We start from the raw sequence: 21,003 nt of genomic DNA, 5'->3' as shown, positions 1-21,003 counted from the left end.
GAATATATAATATATATATATATATATATATATACCCTATAATATACTTATGATAACATAATCTGGTGATGTTGAAGAGCCTGTCATAGTTGGCTTGTTATTGTGTTATTTCTGATCATTATTTGGTGTCTTATGCTGTGAATGTAGTCATAAGTTTCTGTATGATGTCTGGTATAATCGGTGAAAAATGTTTTTCAATAAGATTAGAAGCAGTTCGATACTGTCTGGATGATTTTGATATTCACTTATAAATTCCAAAAAGTTGTTTTTTGCAGCTTTTATTATTGGTTTGCTTTTTTTATTTGTAGATAAGTTGTTTGATATATTATGTGCGTGTATTATATGTGTGTTTGGCTATTTGTTCGTTCAGTTATTGTATTCGTTGGCTGTAATTTCTAGCTTGAATAATTTGGTTTCTTGACTCTTGGTTGTGTATGTAGCTTCTGGCTGTATTGTTGGTGTTGATAATAATGACGTTTTTGGTAAATATTGTTGTATATGGTTGTTGTCGAAGTGTTGCTGCGTATGTGTATGTAGCTTTTGGCTGTATTGTTGGTGTTGGTAATACTAACGTTTTTGGTAAATATTGTTGTATATGGTTGTTGTCGAAGTGTTGCTGCGTATGTGTATGTAGCTTCTGGCTGTATATATATTCTTGGTGTTGCTAATAATGACGTTTCAGTAAATATTTTTGTGTTTGGTTTTGTTAGGTGTGTTGCTTATTTGTTTCTGTAGTGTGTTGGTTGTTTTGAATATTATATATACCTGTCTTTATATTTCGGATATCCCTTGTAATTTGCTGTATGCTGTTACTTATAGTTGCAACAGTATGTTTTTTCATTTTCTTTTGGGCACATTGAGTTGTGTTGTTCACCACCACAACCCACACATCGTGGGAGAGATTAGGAAGCTGCTGGTAAATAACGATAACGATACAAATCTCCGATACTAGAAAAAGATACCGTTAATTATCAAATTGTGGATAACCTATGATTCAGTTGCGTGTACTTTAATCACGTTTGTGTTTTTCTGTGTTTTGTTTGAGATTGTGCGTTCTACTTTCTGGTACGGTAGGTTATTTTGTGCGAGTGCTTTTTTATTGTTTTGTGTCTGTACTGGAGTGTATGGTGCATTCTACTTTCTGGTACGGTAGGTTATTTTGTGCGAGTGCTTTTTTATTTGTTTTGTGTCTGTACTGGAGTGTATGGTGCATTCTACTTTCTGGTACGGTAGGTTGTTTTGTGCGAGTGTTTTTTGTATTTGTTTTGTGTCTGTACTAGAGTGTATGCTTTTCATTACGAATGCTATTGAGTCCGGTTTGTCATCAGGTATGTATATTGATATTTGGCCCGGTTTAAAGACATCTTCTGGCCACTGTGTAAGAAGACTGTGGAAATGAGCTGCTTCTGTTCCTTTTACCAAGATTCCACAGTTTGATGTTTGTTATTTTGACTTCTGGTTTGCAGTGTTCTACTCCTGCTGCGGCTATGTATATATATAATGATGGAGTTCTTGGGTGGCTGTGTGTATCTACTTTTCCTTAATTCTTCTGATTGAGTGTTAGTGTTTCGCATATTTATTCTTTCAGTCAATTTTATTTTTTCTTCGGGATGGCTAGGACAAATCCATCATAGTCCATGTGTGTGTGTCTTTCATTTCTTGTGTCTGTGTTTCTGTATCCATGTCTAATGGTGTTTTTGTTGTTTCTTGTACTTGTGTTGTGTGTATGTGTAAGCGTCTATTGTGCTTACTGCTTGTGTGTCCTCCGATGTAGGTTTTCCGTATCTATTTGCTTCCTAGTATTGTTTATTTTATCAGCATTTACGTGCATTTTCGAAAGTTGTGAATTGTTATTCAGTTCTTTGCATATTTTTGTTTTCTTCTTGATATTAATGTATTTTTGTTGAGCTACTAGTACTAATTAGTTTAATTCAAGACTTAGTCGTAGTTTATTGTCTTTGTTTAGGGGTTTGTTAAGGCCATCTAAACTATATTTACTTGTATTCCTCTTCGAGGAAGAGGCCATCTTTTCAACATATACATTGTTGTTTCGTCTACAACCGTCCGTGAAGTTTTCTTGTGTGTTACTCACTGTTTTGTTCTTGTTGTTGCTAGAAGTCTTATTTGAAATTGAAAGAGTGAAAGTTGCTTCCTTTACCGCCCAGGGATGATCAGGGGCTCGACACTGTTTCTCCGTCGTCCGGCTATACAGTTCAAGTTTAACCAGTTCGCCATCAAACGGAAGTGCGTGATGTGTTTTCGTTCCTTTAATTAAATGAATTCGTTAGTCACTACCGGTTTTTAGAGGGCGTAGAGTAAATACGTCTTTATTCTTCGCTGGAATTTGTTTTGAATTTCGCACAAAGCCACCCGACGACTATCTGCGCCAGCAGTCCCTAATTTAGCAAGTGATAGACTAGAAGGAAGGCAGCTAGTCAACACCACCCACCGTTAATTCTTGGACTACTCTTTAACTGACGAAGAGTGAGATTGACCGTCACATTATACCGCCCCCACGGCTGAAAGGGCGAGCATGTTTGGTGACGAAGATTCGAACCCTCGACCCAATAATATTTAGAGTCGAGCGCGTTAACCACTTGGCCATAACAGGCCCCTCACTGATGAGATCTTTTTAGTGGAAGCTGAAAAAAATTCTGTCATAAAAAAACTAATTATTATTTTATCGTTCAAGTAATGTTGAGTTCTGTTGTTCTGGTAAACCTGAGTCGTTCTTGGATATCGAGAATTGTAAGTTAAATTATTTGTTTTGAGTATCTGGAAAAAATGAAGCTTCATTAATAACACAGACCTGCGAATTTAAACTTCATAAAAGTTGTTTTGGTTTTGATAAAGATTTTTCCGTAATTCAGTTATACACATTTCGAAAATAATATTATTTTTTTATAAATCGGGAAGAAAAAAAAACTCTTACTTGGACAAAATTATTATTTCTTTTACCACAATGAACCAAATAAAAGGATAACTTAAGTATATATATGATAAAGTTTTACAATTAAAAAATTAATTACCAAAAACACTTAATCTTATACTTAAGGTGCTCGACGCACAATCTGCAGATCTTGTGTTCGAATTCTGTCACCGTACATCCTCGCCGTATCAATCGTGAGACCGTTATAAAGTGACGGTCAGTTCCGCATTTCTTTGTTATAGCCCAATTGGTGATAAGTGTTGTTGTTGACTAGATGCTTTTCCTTTAGCCTGTCATTTCTAAATTACGAATGGCTAGCGGTCTCAAATAGTTTACGTGAAATTAAGGAAACAATTACATAAATAAATTCCTTTGTATACGCAAATAGGCTTATTTACGTAGTAATACTAGATTCTTTATTTTCACATATATTTCAGTTTGAACCACATCATAACATTGATCTATAAGTTATTAAGTGTTTTCTAAAATATTCAAAAATACTTCAAGGTGGGTGGGGAATTTCATTTATTCTCATAGAATATATATGTATCGAACACTTTCTCCAATATACATTTACTACCATTCTCTCGTGGAATTTTGTACTTAAGAGATTTTAAGTGTACACACTGAACTGTATTGTAAGATACAACAAGACTCTAGTGTTCTTTCTATCAGGAGGAAAATTGAAGTGGACACTAAGGTTAAGAAGTTAGGATTCTTGGAAGCCGTTGTCCGTGTTCATTTATTTTGCATCGAATAGATAAGTGTTGATAATGGAATTAAAGGCAAATAAAGATCACGACCTAAGAAATTTGTAAAATATGTCTATTAATACACGTGGTATATCGAATTTAAATTTTTCTTTCTTTTTGGGCATAATTGGTTGTTGTTGTTTTTTGTAATTTACTCGTATTTTTGTTTAAGTTCTAATGTTTTAGCTTCTTGAATAATATTTCTCGACCACTCGAAGAGGCCCACCAAGTGGCACAGCGGTATGTCTGTGGAATTACAGCACTAGAATCCGGGTTTCGATACCTGTGGTGGGCAGAGCACAGATAGCCCATTGTGTTGCTTTGTTCTTAATTACAAACAACAACACTCGAAGAGTTTAGTCGCTGAATGGTAAACTTGAATCGCGCAGACAGTCCATTGGACAACTTTACGCTAAAACCAAGCAAACAAATCTACCAGTAAACTGATAATAAAAACATAGTTGAGATGTTGAAAATGCAGATTGTACTACTTCGTAGAGGTTAATGGAGAAGTGGACTTTTCGATTAGCGTATAAAACCTGGGGGAAATGCTACTGTTAAACATTCACTCTGAATGCATTCAAACAAATATTTGTACTTCTGTTATACTGCAATTCACGGTACTCCGTTTGAATTGAGTTAAGCGAAAACATGGATTCAAAGAAATCAAACAGGCTTGCTGGAATAGTACCGTCAGCCATGCTGTTGTACATCTTATTTAGTGTAGTACTTGGATGATGGGAAACTCGGTGATATGGAGGCAAACCTTCTTAGTTTCTATTACTCTTAAGATTTAGCTGTAAGATCACATGATCCCAATTGCTATTGTCTAAAAAATATATATATGATTCAAAAACTAAACAAAAACTCAAGATTATTGCATTTAACTTTACGGACCTATGACTCGAACCCATAGTTTTGAGGGGTCATATCAAGTGATTTGTTATATATTATGAGAAGTCATTTTGTTTTAGGGAAATAATACACACACACACACATATATATATATAGGGATAATGAGGGAAAACACTTGAATCATAACTTCAAGAATAAAATAATTGTATAATAATAGCGAAAAATTCAAATTGTGATTGTGGGAATAATGAACATATATAATAATTCTGAAGATAAGAAATTTAGTAGTTAACAACTGATTATATAAAATTTATATTATAATTATAAGGACAACTCAATTATAAATTAAGTAAAATTAGTTGTAAACAGAAAATTATAGAAACACTTAAAATTATTTAGAGCAATCAACTGAAACAACAAAGCTGTCTTCCCTCTAGTCTTACACTACTAAATTAGGGATGGCTAGAAGATAACCCTCGTGTAGCTTTGCGCGAAATTCAAAACAAATAAACCTAATAAGAATTATTGATAAATTTTGCACCATTACTTTAAATACAGAGGCATAAACTACTGCTTGATGTTTATAACAAAAAATAATAATTCAAATTTGAATGTCTCACGTGGTTTAACCACACCCAGAATTTAAAAATATTTTTTTCTGTTTTTAAGCACAAAATTCTTTTAAATACAGAGGTGTGTGAACTATTGCCTGATGTTTATAAAAATAAATAACAATTCAAATTTAAATGTCCCAACCGCGAGTATCGAAGCCCGATTTTTAGCAATATAAGTCTACAGACTTACCAATGAGGAACTAAATTATTTGAAACGGTGGATTATTTCCACTATGAAGAATAAATGCAATAAAAATTTATAAAATACGAGTAAATTGAAATGATAAAATTTTAAAAACAATTAAAATTTCAAACATAGATGTTTTTCTTTCAACATTATTTTGTTCAAGAATATTAAAATTGGATCGTTGGTTCAGATTGTTATCTTATGAATGAATCAAACAGCTTTCACATTGTTAACTTTTATCCCATAAAAAATATTCTTATTTTTATTAGTCTGGAATTTCTACTGTTATTGTGGTCTGTCGTTAAGAATATTGATGTCAGTATGAGGAACCAATAGTGAATCTCACAGATACGTGTTGTAAAATTCTGTTGATTCTACGAAACAATATTACAATAAATAGAAAACAAATTCAGTTAAATTTTACTAAAAAAATTATTTTTATTTCTTGTTCTAAAAATTGGTTACCGAATAAATTATGCAAAGCTTATTATGATGTTAAAATATTTTGTGCATACACTGAAGTCAAGCAGTTAATTTTTATTAATTATAATAACCTTACCTTATGGATAAGATCGGGAAGTAGATAATTTATTTTTTCTTCTCAAAAGTAAAACTTTTCATTCCAATGTGCCTTTATCTTGTGATTTTTTTTATTGTCAAAACAGTTGTTTTAACATATTTCAAAAGTCTCCTGTTAGTTTCATGCTACTTACTTGATATATAATAAAAGCTTTAATAGCCTGTTAAAGACAAAAAGTCTTTTATTCAAACGCAATACAAAAATTATTTAAAGAATTATATCTCATAATAAAATACCCGTTACTTTCCGTAACAAACACGCTTAAAGATTCCAATTGAATACGTTTAAACCAACTGTACAAGACTATTGTTCTTATGCATCATATTTTTTATATACCACACTAGACAGAAATTAATGCAAATCCACTAGACTTTGGTAGGCCAAGACATACGTTTGATTATTTTACATTTGTATGTTAACTCTTATATATATATATATATATATATATATATTAGCTTCATCATAGCATTCTCTATAATTACCAAAAGCGTGTCGATTACTCAGATTCTTTTACAAGAAATAGTTCCCAGACTGTTTTTCTAGCGATATGTTCCATCTAGAATTTGTTTCAAAATGAACGACGTACTGGTTTCTAAAATCCTTAACAACATTTTTTATTCAGAAAAAACAATATGTGTATTTTAATCCTTTCCGTGGTTGTTGATGGTGTTTATTCAAACATTGTAAGAACCAAGAGTCGTTTGCAATTATAAACATCTTTACTGCATTAATGAATTTAATAAAATGTTTTTCTGGAGTATTTATATATATATAATCCACCTCAGATTATGTAGACATATATAGGCACTTATTTCTATATACAATAAACAAATCAAATACTATTCAACAATCGTAGAATGATTTTGCGTTGTCGACAGTAACCTGGTTCATAATTTTTAATCCTTACACAATTACCCAGAACTTGTGCTGCTTGGAAGTGATGTCCGGAAGATTGACAGAAAGTGGGCGTTACTTAAATTAATCACTGCTCTACTGAAATGGACTTCGTTGGCGACGCTACTACTTTTTGTTCAAAAAAAGAAAACGGGTCAGTAAAATATTGGTTTAAAGGGGAAAATGGACTTAGTCCAAAACTTGGAATGTGTGGTGGGAATTGAAAGTGAGACGTTGTTGTTGGGGAGTAATGAGGACTTGTTAAGAATATAGGACTTAAAGGATTCCAAAGTGGTAGAGAAATTAGAGGTGTTTTTCCTTGTGACAAAAACGGACTGCTAAAAGTGACTAAAGGAGTTTGCAAGGAATTAAATCCACTTACTGGGCTACATGGAATAGCTGATATGGGTGGTGGCTTGGGTTTAATTTTGGGAGTAGTAGTAGTAGCTGATGGAACAACTCTTGTAGAAGATATAGGCGGAGAACTAAATTTAGGTGATGGAAAATCGGTTGAACAGGAATCTGTATCAACTTCAATTTTTATCCGTTTAGCAGGTGACACGAAAGATGACCTACTTTCTTTGGGTTCCAGCTTCGAAATTTCGATCTCCTCATCCGATTGTTTCGTTCCAGTTTCTTCAGATCCGGTTCTTTGCTGGCTCGACAATCTTTGAACCACGGACGTTAACGTTTGTCTTTGGTGTGAAACGATAGACTTTAATGTTTGCCTTTGGTGTGAAACCACAGATGTTAATGTTTGTCTTTGGTGTGAAGATGAGTTCATGTACTTAATTTCTAGTTCGCTTTTTCTAGGCTGGACGTTTTCGCTGTGTTCTCTTAAGTCTAATGGTGGGATCTGCTGATGATTCCGTTGAACTCCAGAGGTAGACGATGTATACGCTGAAGACGGAATAAAACATGATTTATGTAAATCATGTTCGCTTGTTTTTGGTATAGTCTCTATCTTTATGGGAAAATGGATCCTGTGTTCGCTGTTTTTTACTATTTCAGGAAAAGATACAAAACGATAAACAAACTTCTGCCCCAACACTTTTTTGATGATATTTTTATCATAATAGTATCTAAGGGCTCGACTTAGTTTGTCGTAATTCATATTCAGCTTGTTCTTCCTTAGTCCCCACATGCGAGCAACCTCCTCTGCACTAACCAGTTTGAATTCACCTTCATTGTTGGTCCATGTTATGATGTGGTTATACTGATCACTCAATAAAAGCTCTAGCAAAAATTGCCACAAAGTGATATTTGTGTCCATATCTATAAGAGAAATAAAGAAAATATTTTATCGGTTTCATAATGTGGTTTCCTAAAAAACTAATTTTATCCTCATTTCTCTCGTAATGTTTTTGTTTACGTTGCATCAGTGTCTAAGGAATCACGCACTGTTATACTCAGTGTATCTCAAAAATAAAATAAAGTATCTATAAAGTGCGAGATAAAATGAGTTCTCAGAGAATTGTTTTAAACAGTTGTTTTCAAACAGAACCATCCTTTCCAAACAAACATAATTTTTAAAATAAAACCGGTTAAAATGTTTTATATATCTATAAATAACAATACATCAGAACTTTATCGTTTGAATGAAAAAAGGGGAATTTTGCTAATCAAAATCAGTCATCAAAATCAAATAAAAGTTGGCTTAAAATAGAAACATAAAGGTTGAAATACAGAATTTATTTCACTATCTTTTAATGACGAAATTCTAGAAACAATAGGAAACAGTATCAGCATAATAATATACTTCCATTAAAAACAAACAGTTGACAGACATGCAGTGCTCATTCACTAAATTTAATATCAAGTTAATGAGAGGAGGTTCGAAAAATCTTCAGATATACTACTGACTAGGTAAATATTTAAATCAATTATCACTCTTTACTTACGCATTATTATTTCATCAACTAAGTGGGTCACGCTCTTTCGTTTATATTAAACAAGATCTACACTTTTATCGTGCAATATACATTAAGACTTAATTGTTCTCTGTATATTTAAGCTTGATATCAGAAGAAACTGTACAAACAACCCATGTTTTCAATGAACAAAAAGGCTCGAAAATGATTTAAAAATCGGCATTATTCATTCTAGTGTTAACTTAAAAATCTATTGCATTGTATCTTACAAAAATAATATTACTCGGTGAAGTCTTTTCTGCAATTCTTAGAAATTATTATGAACTTATTTAAGGAAGTGACGTCATACGAAGCTTGGATGTATCGCCAGTTAAGGTTAGTGTTGAAGTCGCACAAATGAAGTGTCATTAATGACAAGTAAAACAATATTAAATATACATATGTAGCATTGCGCTGAACAATAGTCAAACCAAATCACCTGTTACAAACAGTGTTCGTTGATCCAGAGAGCATTAAACAAGTAAAAATATTAATAAGGATATCGGAAGTTAAGAGAGGAAAACAAAACGTTTTCATAAACTAACTTCCGCTCCTCGAACCAAATACGAGAAATATGTGATGATAAACACTTAATTAATGTGCATCGCATTTATTACGCTTAAAATCAGGTTTATAATTGACTATTTTGTCTTGCTTATAGGTCTGGATCACATCATGTTAGAGATCTTGAATTGACTACTTAGATTATAGGTCCAGATCACACCATGCTGGAGACTTGGAGTCGATTACCTTGTTTATAGGTCCAGATCACACCATGCTGGAGACTTGGAGTCGATTACCTTGTTTATAGGTTTATAACACCATACTGGAGATTTTAATTGCCTGTAGATCCAGATCAAACAATTCTGAAAAGTTAGAATTGATTACTTTGCCTACAGATCTAGATCACATGATGCTGGAGATTCGGAACTAATTACCTTGTGTATAGGTCCAGTTTACGCCATGCTGCTCTGTGTTAGGAAGTCTAAACAAAGGTCTATCGAGAAATTAACAAAGGCTCAGAGACACAATCTAGTGAAAGCACAAGTAGCTCTTATTAACTAGAACTAATATACATTTGAAAGCTAACTCCTGGGCACCCATGTTGTTCACACAGTTTACCAGTTCCGCTCTTATAATGTGATAGACAACTACCTCGGGCTACATTACGTTGCGCAGACAGGTGATGTCACGTGACATAAACCTCAGAGATGTAGTTCTGCAAGTCTGGCACCACTTCACAGCATGAAGGATTTGGAAGATTATGTTTAAAATATTATTACATCTGTGACTTTCACATTTACTTCCGCAAAGTGGCTACAGTTTTTGTTTGTTTGTTTTTTTAAACGTACAGTGCTCTAAAATAGAGGCCTACCGTGACAGTATTTCTAGATCTTCAAAATTAAACAACGTACAGATTTAACTTCCTATAGGAGAGAAGAGTTTCACATGAATGTCTGTTTACATACAAAACTTATGTATCGTTATACGATTACGGCCACACTATCGTCACATTATTAATTTTGAAAATGTATTTTAAAATAAAAGCAGAACTACAGAGCATATATTTAATATTTATATGTATACCATCTGTCTATCTGTGTGTGAATTACGTTCGAAGATTACATACACAGGATGACTATAAAATATTCTAATAACAAAACCTGCAAAGTGAAGACACATCCAGCTTATACTGAGTGATTACAAAGAAATCTCTATGTTTAGAATAAATATATCTTAAACATTAAAACAAAAGTTCACATTGAGAATCATAGTTTTATTCAATAAAGTTTAGACACGGTGCAAGGCATCTCAAACTAAATTATGTCTGACCGCTTCTTTTTTGAAAATATTCACTGCCTTTATTCTTCACTTTTTTCTCCCTGTTTCAATAATAAAGAGGTAGGTAATTTCAGTAAAATGCACTTCAGGATGCAGGATACTCCAATGATTATAGAATATTGTCCAGAACAGATGGTGTTTGTAGCAGCTGTATTGATACAGCTGTATTAGATTGACTGAGAATAATGAAAAGCTTGTTTAACACATTCTACGAGAATTTAATTTTTAAAACAATCGCGTCAAACGTTTCTTAATAGCATTTATCATTCTCGGCATGGGAAGTGTGGGTTACAAAAGACCCCCCCCGAACCTCAACTGCATTTTGATGTCATGGAAAATTAAATTTAGTGGCGCTATGATTTCATGTTCATTACCTTTTTCGTTTGCTAATGTGTTTTTCAATGTGACATGACCTTTGTTGTGGACTGCTACTGACTCACGGCTTCTGGAATGCAGAAACGACCCCCTCCCCCAAAAAAAACATTCCGGTGACGCCTCTGCTCAGTGTGCTCCTGATGGTGAACCTTTGTTCCACTAGGACAATTAGTTTTTAAGATATAATCATTTACAATAGAAATGTTTTTTATTTTCACACTGCACTTTATCGATGCACTGGATTCTCCGCTATAGAAGTGTTTTTATTATCCTTTTCTTACAACAGCTGGAGCTAAATGTTGAATTTCTAAATATTCTTGTCAATCTAAAATTACATTATTAACTATGTTATTCTAAGATTCGAGAAAGTAGTTCCTTTTATTTTTTCTGTACTGTTTCAGTACGTATGTCATATGCATTACGATAAAGTTTAAATTTTGAAAAAAAAAAAAATCTGAGCCTAAAACAGTGCAGATGTTGAATTTTCCAAAACTGAACTCTCCGGGTAATCGTCCAAATATTCCATTCTCCTCCCAGTTAAAAACAATGTAGGAAGAATAATTCGCGATATCCATGTAAATTTATCGCTTAAGAAAAAAGGAACAAACATATGACACAAGAACAAATATGATGTTTACTCTATTGATAGAGGTAACGATTCTTGTACAACCAGTTTAATCGATTACCAAGCAAACTATCATTATTTAGCCTTTAAATGTATCATTATATAATTACATCATAATCTTTCGGGCGAGATTACTTCTTCAGATATAGCTTAGCTATACACCCGGGAAAACGTTGTGTAGTTTTAAAAATATAATTTCAAATATTGTCAATCTCTGATCAACTTTCTTTATTATCCATGCTGTATAAACACAAATTGTAATCTTATGTATCATATAAGTTTAGGTTAAAGCTAAGAACAAAGCAACATAATGGGCTATCTGTGCTCTGCCCACCACGGGTATCGAAACCCGGATTTTAGCGTTGTAAGTCTGCAGACGTACCATTGTGCCACTCGGGGGGGGGGCAGTTTATAAAAGTGTTTTAGGTAAAAATTTGTTCCCAAGACATAAGATTTTCCTAAGAGTGTTTCACGAAAGGTTTCAAGCCTTAAGAATCTTCTTACTTTCTTTTACGACGGGTAAATAATAAGTGTTATATGATAGAACCAAACATGGCTGATACATAAAATATACATAGAATTATTATTTTTATGTTCACATAGATTGCACTCATATATTAAAATCGTTTTTAGGCAAAATATCTTTAAAACTTAAGACTAAAGAGAGAGAAAAAGTGAATGTTGTTAGACAAGGTTGAAAAAGACTCGCGGCTTCAAATGTATTCTTTAACTTAGTGTGTTTCAGATTATTACTTTTCTTAATTAACTAAAAGAAATTGCTCGAATAAATAAAAAGAAGGCTGCGTTACGTTCATGAAAACCAAGAACAAAGCGAGATTAATAAAAACTGTTTGCATTTTGTAAAAACATTACGTTTAACATAATTGACCATTCGATTTCGTTTTAAAGATCCGTATATTCCCGATACTATTTCAATCATTCTTAAATTAACCACAACATTATAAATAATTTAGGAAAGATCCAACGAGATTCTGAAGTTTTATCTTAGAAAAGAAATTAAGAAAAATCTTAAGTCGTTTTCGTGAAATTGAGCCGAGGAATGTGCGTTAATTTCCCCGAAAAGGGGCCTAAGGCCGCCTGGAGGAGTCACCTGTTCCAACCATTCGCACCACTATACAGTAATATGTTGTCTTTCAGTCAGTCAGTAGACAATAAAATTACGTCACCTAAGGGACACTTAACTTTGCAGTTTGTACTGTCGTGACGTCAGTAAGACGAGCGCATGTCATGAATCATGAGAGAACTATGGACTTTGTGGGCTACAACACAACGTGATATATGAATTTCAAAAGCAAGAAATAAAAATATTTGTTACTCTTAATTTTGGTTTTTATTCACTCTTGAAGTAGAACCCTTTCGGGGACCCTGCGGAAGCACATCTAATAATATAAATCTAAGATACAAAGAATTATTGTAATGCTTGTAACTCTCTCTGTTGACGATGCTAGTCCTCTCCATTTTCATGCAAACACAGCTACAAACATATCACACTGATTGACTTAACCATGTGGCTTAGTTGGCTCAAAATACGTGAAAAGTTCGTTATTCATAGCGATCATGTTAACAAGTGAAACAATTTTGTGACATTTACATTCTTTTTACATCTACTACTTTTTGAGAGAACAGAAGTAATGTTTTCTGTGGTTTTCTTTTTTCAAGCGATAAATTTACTGTTATATCACGACCGAAAACAGTACAATCATAGAAAGAGAAAGAAATTTCTAGTGACGCAACGTTTTATTAATTTATAAAATTTGTTTTCAGACGGATTTTTTTTTATTTCGCCATTCTAATCCGTGTAACCACGAGGCTTAGGTAGGAACAAAATTATATACGCTGATCAGTGAGGTTTCACAACTCTTATAATATAATAAGAGATGAAAACCCTAACATTTACATTACAATGGATTTGTTTGCGTTTAGTGGAAAGCTACACAATGGGCTATCTGTGCTTTGTCCACTGTAGAGAATCAAACCCTGTATCTTAGCGTTGTAACTCCGTAAACTTACCGCTGACTCAGCGGGAGACACGTTACAAGGAAAAATATCATTATATTTACAGATCATATAATGCTGCCAAATAAGTCGGGAATCGGTTTTTAATTTTCTGTTACGAAACACCAAAGTATTTCTTCTTCAACAGAACGCAATTCAATGCCCTATTTGTTTTCCCAGCTCCTTGACGCTCCAGCTCTCCAGAATTCAAAGTACCTAATTTCACGAACACTAATTTACTAGGAAAAGACAGTCGCGTTATTAATATCTGCATGAAGTTCCTGGAGCTCTTCACGCTCCTTAAAATATCATGCGATATGTTATATGCTGAAATCCTTATCAGCTTAAAAAAAAAGGGGGACATATATAAAAATGACACATTTAATCCCGCAAGTAACGTGACTTTATAGAAAAATCATGCAAGTTATTCTATTCAGTGGTATGAAAAACAATAAATCATAATTCACATTACACTACTTATTACTCTTATTGATCGGTATGAGTTGTTTAGAGATTGAGTAACTGTTTACATTAAAACCTTGTAATATTAGAATTAAATAAGTATTTTCTTACACTGTTTAACCACTCATATACAAAGGGCTCTTTTATGACATCACTTCCCTAGGTGGAGGTTTCTTCTGTGTTATAAAAAATATAACATTGCAGCTGAAAGTATCTTTAACAGAGAGAGCCTCAAACTGGTAATTCAGTGCACTCTAATCGTTAAGATTAAGTACTACTACCCAGTGGTTTTACAGGATAGGCTTCAGCTTATAACTTGCTTTGTTAGCTCTCATTTATTCAGCTTGCATACATTTGATTAGAAGTTATTAGTAATTAGTTGCTCTATGCAGTATATACGAAACGTTTGTCACACACGTTCCTTCTGCCTTACAAAAATTCTGTTTCAATCAACGGACTGCGGATGTTAAAATATAGCTTTTTTTTTCATCCAAATCCAAAATGAATTATTCGACCTCAATTTTTTAACCAAGGTCTTTTGAGTGAAACAGCTTGCTTAAAGAAATAGTGCTTATTAAGCAGAATTATTGTGTTAGCTTCTGTACTGCGTTATAAATTCGTTCATTCAAGTTATGCCTCTTCTCTTTAAACAGGCAAAGATATGAAAATATTTATTGCTTTTTGCACGTAACTTCAAACACCTGAGTTTCATAATAAAAGTTTAACATGAAGAGTTTGTGCGTATGTCTAAAGTTCTCGATGTATAATCAGACCTGAACACACCAAGACACCTGTTGTTATATGTAGATCTTTACCTAGCTCTCAAAGCACCTACACAAACGTAAAATGATAATAGAAAAATGTGATAATTTCACTAATCTCAAGCCACCTACTTCGTACGACGCTAAAATTGGGGTTCGTTGTCTTTGGCTGTTCTTCAGTCAGATCTTTAGAGAGGTCCGTACAGTCAGGGTCGTCACTTGATTCTAAAACGGAATGTTTATAGTATTTTAGTATTGTTAGAAACCGAATCAACAAATCTGTACACTCATTTCGCTCAGACAGGAAAATAAGCTAAGAAATAAGTATTTCATTCAAAAATACTACATTCAAACTGACAATTGAGCTACAGAACAATGACGCAAATGAGTGTAGACTTTTGTTTCAACTTTGGGTTATAATATTGTACAAAAACAGGTAACTTTCATCCTTGAAATATCATGCATCATCTAAAAAGCTAATATTATGGTATGGTACTTAAACCATGTGATAAGACAGTATACCAGTATTAGATGAAATCGGTCTTATCGGACATTTTCTTTATATACTTTAGGTAACACAGAGTTTGCTCATTAAAAACAGCCATAAAGAATAGTGTCCGATAAGACCAACTGTGTCTAATATTGAAGCATATAATGAAGATTCGACAGCTTTTCCTGCTGGAAAGGATAGTGGGTTATTACTAGGTTATAACCTGTACTTTACATGTGCTACGTTATGTGGGTTGTTACTAGGCTATAACCTGTACTTTACGATATGCTACGTTATGTGGGGTGTTATTGAACTATAACTCTAGCCTTACGATATGCCACATTATGTGGATTATTTAATATAATCTAAAACTACCTACTCTCTTTATACACATATTGATATCATTTTTGTTAGCGTTTTAGTGACAGTTCAGGAATAAAAATATAAACAAGATAACCGAAGGATTTTAATTTGAGTGTTGTTAATATCAACTTCCAATCAGAGCAAGCCACCTACTTAGATCAAAAATAAAAATCAACCAAGTAATGAATATAAACACTTAATTACATTGCTGCTACGCTCTGAATATAATCAATTAATTACATTGCTGTTACGCTCGGAATATAATAAATTAATTACATTGCTGTTACGCTCGGAATATAATCAATTAATTATATTGCTGTTACGTTCGGAATATAATCAATTAATTACATTGCTGTTACGTTCGGAATATAATCAATTAATTACATTGCTGTTACGTTCGGAATATAATCAATTAATTACATTGCTGTTACATTCGGAATATAATCAATTAAATACATTGCTATTACGTTCGGAATATAATCAATTAAATACATTGCTATTACGTTCGGAATATAATCAATTAAATACATTGCTATTACGTTCGGAATATAATCAATTAATTACATTGCTGTTGCGTTCTGAATATAATCAATTAATTACATTGCTGTTGCGTTCTGAATATAATCAATTAATTACACTGTTGTTACGTTCGGAATATAATCAATTAATTACATTGCTAGTGCGTTCGGAATATAATCAATTAATTACACTGTTGCTACGTTCTTACTTATAAAGATTAAAATGTATTTTTGGATATCCTAGCTGTAAGCGATATTTTTGGCCCAAAATCCAAATCTCACGATATTCAGCCAAATAGAAAATTTAAATCAATCCTAAGCTCATACAGTAAATAAACAATGTAAAATAATCTTTATAACAAAACTAAAAATAATAAAAATAAATATATTAAAGTTGCTAAAAAAACAGGAATAACACATCAGCATAATAATGTACAACTGATTAAAGGAATTAAAAAAACACAAATAACCCGTCTAGTTTCGACAGACCAATCTTGTCATTCTAAAATGATAGAATCATTTTTTTATTTCTTAGTTAATTGAGTATTGTTATGCTGTAGTGTTATTGCACAAATAACCAATACTCTTAACGAAAGTAACACTAAAGAAAGAATAGTGTAAGCCATCAACAGTTTTTATCCAATTACTTGGATGCCCTCCAGTGGCACAGCGGTATGTCTGCGGACTTACAACACTGGAAACCGGGTTTCGATATCCATGGTAGACAGAGCACAGATAGCCCATTGTGTAGTTTTGTGCTTAATTATAAACAAACAATTACTTGGATATTAACACGTTTCAGTAACTTATATCAAAGTTTGTACATTATCTTGCTAATAATGTCAGTAATCGAATTGAAAACGCCCATGTCAACAACGTTTTTACTGATGTCAGTTAAACTAGCATCGTGTACATATAATAATGATAATAAAAACACATAACGATGATTATAAAAACCCTAGAAATGGGGTAACTAATATTGTTTATTGTTCGATTAGATATCGGTAAAATTACATGATAAAAACCGTAGAAACGGGGTAACTAAGATCGTTTATTGTTTGAATAGATGTTGGTAAAATTACATGATAAAAACTCTAGAAACCGGGTAACTAAGATCGTTTATTGTTTGAATAGATGTTGGTAAAATTACATGATAAAAACCCTAGAAACGGGGTAACTAAGGTTATTTATTGTTCGATTAGATATTGTTAAAATTACATGATAAAAACCGTAGAAACGGGGTAACTAAGGTTATGTATTGTTCGATTAGATGTAAAATTACATAAATTGAGCAGTTTGTTTACCTATGAAGGTCCTCATCGGTTTCTCGGCTTGTTGCTCGTAGTTATGGATCACACAGCTCAGAACTTCTTAAATATAAGCGGTATTTATTTTTTAAACCTTTGTATTTCGTTAACTTACACAATGGATACAAATCACCATAACTGAACAAGGTAACAAAAGCACGTGCAACGGTTTTCACAATTAACAAGTCAGGCGTAGTCATCCAATTAAACAAGTCCGCGTGCCCTGAACACTGAAGTATATAAGACGCGAGCGTTTCTGTCCCACCGTATTTATTCTATGTAATGCAAACTTCTCATTTAGTACAGTCTCGCAATTTCTGAGAAATGCGCAAGACGGTGACGTGTTACCCCACCTGAACAGTTTAGTGGTAAACTCACACTTACGTCAGTCAACGAATACCTGCCTCACCTGAAGAAAACACGCGACCTTGTGGCGTCCCAGTACAGCTTGGGGACACGTAGCATAACTGGCAGGTTGGCACCACAACCCTCCCCCCCCCTCTCCTCTCCCACAGCGACCGTTCGAGTGTACGTGGTAGAGGAAAGCGACCCAAAATGGCAGCAAGAAGGTTCGCCATATTTTTCTGTTACATTACAGTACAGATTTGAACTGGCGAACCGAAATCGAAAATATGCTAACGTAAGCTTATCTTTCAATAAAGATTATTTTGTTTTCTACACTGGGAGAAAAATTAAGCTGAAAATACAAAGATTTTAAAACCGCATTAATGAGCCTTTTATTACTACAAAACATACAACTGTAGATAAAATTAATTTACTTAAAACCTATATTCGTCATTATATTTCGATAATATTCATGGAATTAATAAGTACTGAATGCCTTTACAAGACTAAATTAGACATTTTTATCCAAAATCATAAAATAAGGATTTGAATAGGTCTCTCATCAGAAGATTTGTTTGCTTTAGAACAAAGTCACATTGGGGTATCTGTTGTGTCTACCGCGGGGAATAAAACCCAGGATTGTAGTGTTGTAAGTCTGTAGACTTACCACGGTCCCACTAGGGGGGACACAATCAGAAGGACAGGAAACTACTAAACTTTTACGAGTATTATTTAGCTATTCCAAACCAAGCTTAGGGTACACAAATCAAAGAGCGTTAATCACTATAACTGATCGACAAGTGCATCTGGTAGACAAAAAACTATTAAACGTTTGTGGGTAATCTTTATTACTGTACCTGTTTTTGTTTTGTTTTTCATTCCAAAGAAAACTCTGAATATATATACAAAAACATCTACAAGTGCATTGAGTGAATCTTTTAAATGCACTAAAATAAAACAATGTAAGGAAACAACAAAGTTACTGTCTTCCTGAAGCTAAGCTAAGCTTTTTGCCAAATCATGAGAATAAAAATACGAGGTTTTACATGTTAAATTTGCTTTTATCTATAAACATGAAAATCTGATCAAACGTGATTTTAATATGAAAATAAAATAAAATATTAAAGTAACAGTTAACTTTATTTGATGTTATTTTGATACCTTATCTTTCTAAGATAATTCAAAGGCTCTGAAATATAATTAAGTAGATTTTGTTTTTAATTACTTTGAAGTTTGTTAAAATGTTATCCAAAATATAATAATATTTTCAGTGTCAAACACTGTATATGGCCTATGAATCAAACCAAAACATCTGAAATAGTTCTTCAAACACAGGTTAATATTCGCATTTGGTGAAAGTGAATCATTATATCTTACATAAGTATGGGCAATGAAAGAAAATCACTTTGTATAATTTTGACAAAAGTTCCCTTTATTTCCTCATGTTTCTCACTGGGCCATGCAGTTCCACGCTTTGTCAATTTCTAAAGATATACGAAGCTGTAAAAGTCACAAAGTATAAATTTCATATTTTATCTAACGTTTCATATCGAGTAAAAAATCATTCACCGATCTTTTGAATTAGTTTGTCTTTATTCAAATTAGTTGAGTCATAAAATGTCTTTAGTTTTACAATAGTTTTTTTATTACTATGTTATTCGCTATGATCAGACAAATGTGTAATATGTTTTAAATCTTATGGAACTTTTAATCAGTAGTGTTAGAAGGGGGGTTTATCAATTCCTTAGGAATCGAAACCCAATATCCCATTAAAGACTGAATTTTGATCAAAGATGAATAAACACTTCTTCGTTTTTATATATTTTGAATTCACCAATAAAAAAAAAGTGTGGTGCGCAAAACTAAGAGTTTTTGGACAACAATAACTTAGTTTTTTTTTTTCAAATGTATGATATATCATACAGTAATCTTTTGGAGGATCAAAGTAGGGTTGAGTAAATATGTTTGAGGTTTTAGGGGGAAAAAAGTCAGACTGAAAAACATCTTCATTTTTTAAGTTTTCTTTTCATGAAAAATAATTACATTTTCCAGTATTTTTTATTTAGTGTTGGATATTGAAAAAGTACAGTTCCTGCATACTCAACTGTGGAACACAGAATCCAAGCTCACATATACACTCTTTAGTATATTTAGAAACCTTCAGTAGCATTATACCAGATTAAACTTATTCCAACATATCATACTTATATTTAAGAAAACAATACAACTTATCTAAACAAGAACAAGATACATACTTTTAACTCACTTTTACTTAGTTATTCTTACCAATACAAGTTGAATCCCTAAAGTTAAGAAATGAGTAATGTGTATTGTATGAGATAAAGTGGTACTTGTGAGTTTTCTGCATACCACAAAGATTTGTGTGTTATTCCACAAAACAGTTAGTGTGAAGATCAATCTGGCATTTAAGGCAGATATACCTGGCATAACAGCATTGTATTGAGTATGGTGCAGGCCAGTGCTTTTACCATCTGTATGGACTTCTTGCAGCACTTGACCTCCCTTTGTGGGACAAACACCCCTAGATCTTGGAAACTGAGGAGCAGTCAAAACTGAAATAATTATTTGTCTAGTATATTAAAGCAGAGGTATACACTCTATATGTATATACAACAACCAGGTATTTATAATAACACTATTTAGACCAAATAGCACTATTTGCCATTAGTATTTGTTACTTTAGATCTCTACATAGTACCTTGCACGATTTTAGTCAAAGACGTCTACTCCACCCATTCTTTTATTGTACTTTCCATCTTGTCTTTTGATGCTGCACTAAAATGCTTGCAAGTTGTTTTTGGAAAGAACCAAATTATCAGTACATTTAATGTCAATAGTGACCTGTTTGCTGCAGCTTTGTCCTACAGAACATCAGAATAACCCCTGTTTTCCATTTTAGTTCCATCAGTAGAGCATTCTTTAGATAATCAGATCAGATACTTCCAGTAATTTTGATGATGTGAGACTGTCGTTGTTATAGTAAGGGCAGTGATGTAAAGTAACTGTTAGCAAATCCTATCAATGTGGTGGTACAGAGTAAACAACCGTTTTTGGATAACCGAGCTTCCAAGATTGACACCTTCTTCTCATTGCTTTTTTGCCTTCATACAGTTTGAAATTCATGCAGTAATCTCTTGAAATACAGAGACACTAGAAC

The 21,003-nt window shown here is 33.0% G+C and overlaps 1 protein-coding gene across 3 annotated transcripts; it reads right to left on the bottom strand.

Annotated features, from left to right (window-relative positions):
* Positions 1–6,191: 6,191 nt before the first annotated feature.
* Positions 6,192–20,656, bottom strand: LOC106463017 (ETS domain-containing protein Elk-3-like). Of its 3 annotated transcripts, XM_013922985.2 has the most exons (3): positions 17,478–17,932; positions 14,935–15,027; positions 6,195–8,086 (listed from the first exon to the last, which is right to left on the bottom strand). In XM_013922985.2, exons 1-3 carry the CDS (start codon positions 17,491–17,493, stop codon positions 6,900–6,902), a joined length of 1,296 nt encoding a protein of 431 aa, XP_013778439.1. In that variant the 5' UTR covers positions 17,494–17,932; the 3' UTR covers positions 6,195–6,899. The 3 variants fall into 3 exon arrangements, with proteins under 3 accessions (XP_022246126.1, XP_013778440.1, XP_013778439.1); XM_022390418.1 differs by lacking the exons at positions 14,935–15,027; positions 17,478–17,932 and adding an exon at positions 20,545–20,656 and having other exon boundaries at positions 6,192–8,086; XM_013922986.2 differs by lacking the exon at positions 14,935–15,027 and having other exon boundaries at positions 6,192–8,086; positions 17,478–17,933.
* Positions 20,657–21,003: the final 347 nt, after the last annotated feature.

The sequence above is a fragment of the Limulus polyphemus genome, unplaced genomic scaffold (assembly GCF_000517525.1).
Source record: "Limulus polyphemus unplaced genomic scaffold, Limulus_polyphemus-2.1.2 Scaffold1302, whole genome shotgun sequence".
In the NCBI taxonomy this organism is placed as follows: domain Eukaryota; kingdom Metazoa; phylum Arthropoda; class Merostomata; order Xiphosura; family Limulidae; genus Limulus; species Limulus polyphemus.
Note: the sequence above shows the minus strand (reverse complement) of the source record. Positions and strands in the feature narration are given on the sequence as shown.

What these genes read in the sequence shown, in the direction of transcription:
- LOC106463017 (XM_013922985.2), bottom strand. An exon ending in CAATTTTAGCGTCGTACGAA is followed by an intron (nt 8,087 to 14,934) that starts GTAGGTGGCTTG and finishes TTTCTCTTATAG; the next exon opens with ATATGGACACAAATATCACT.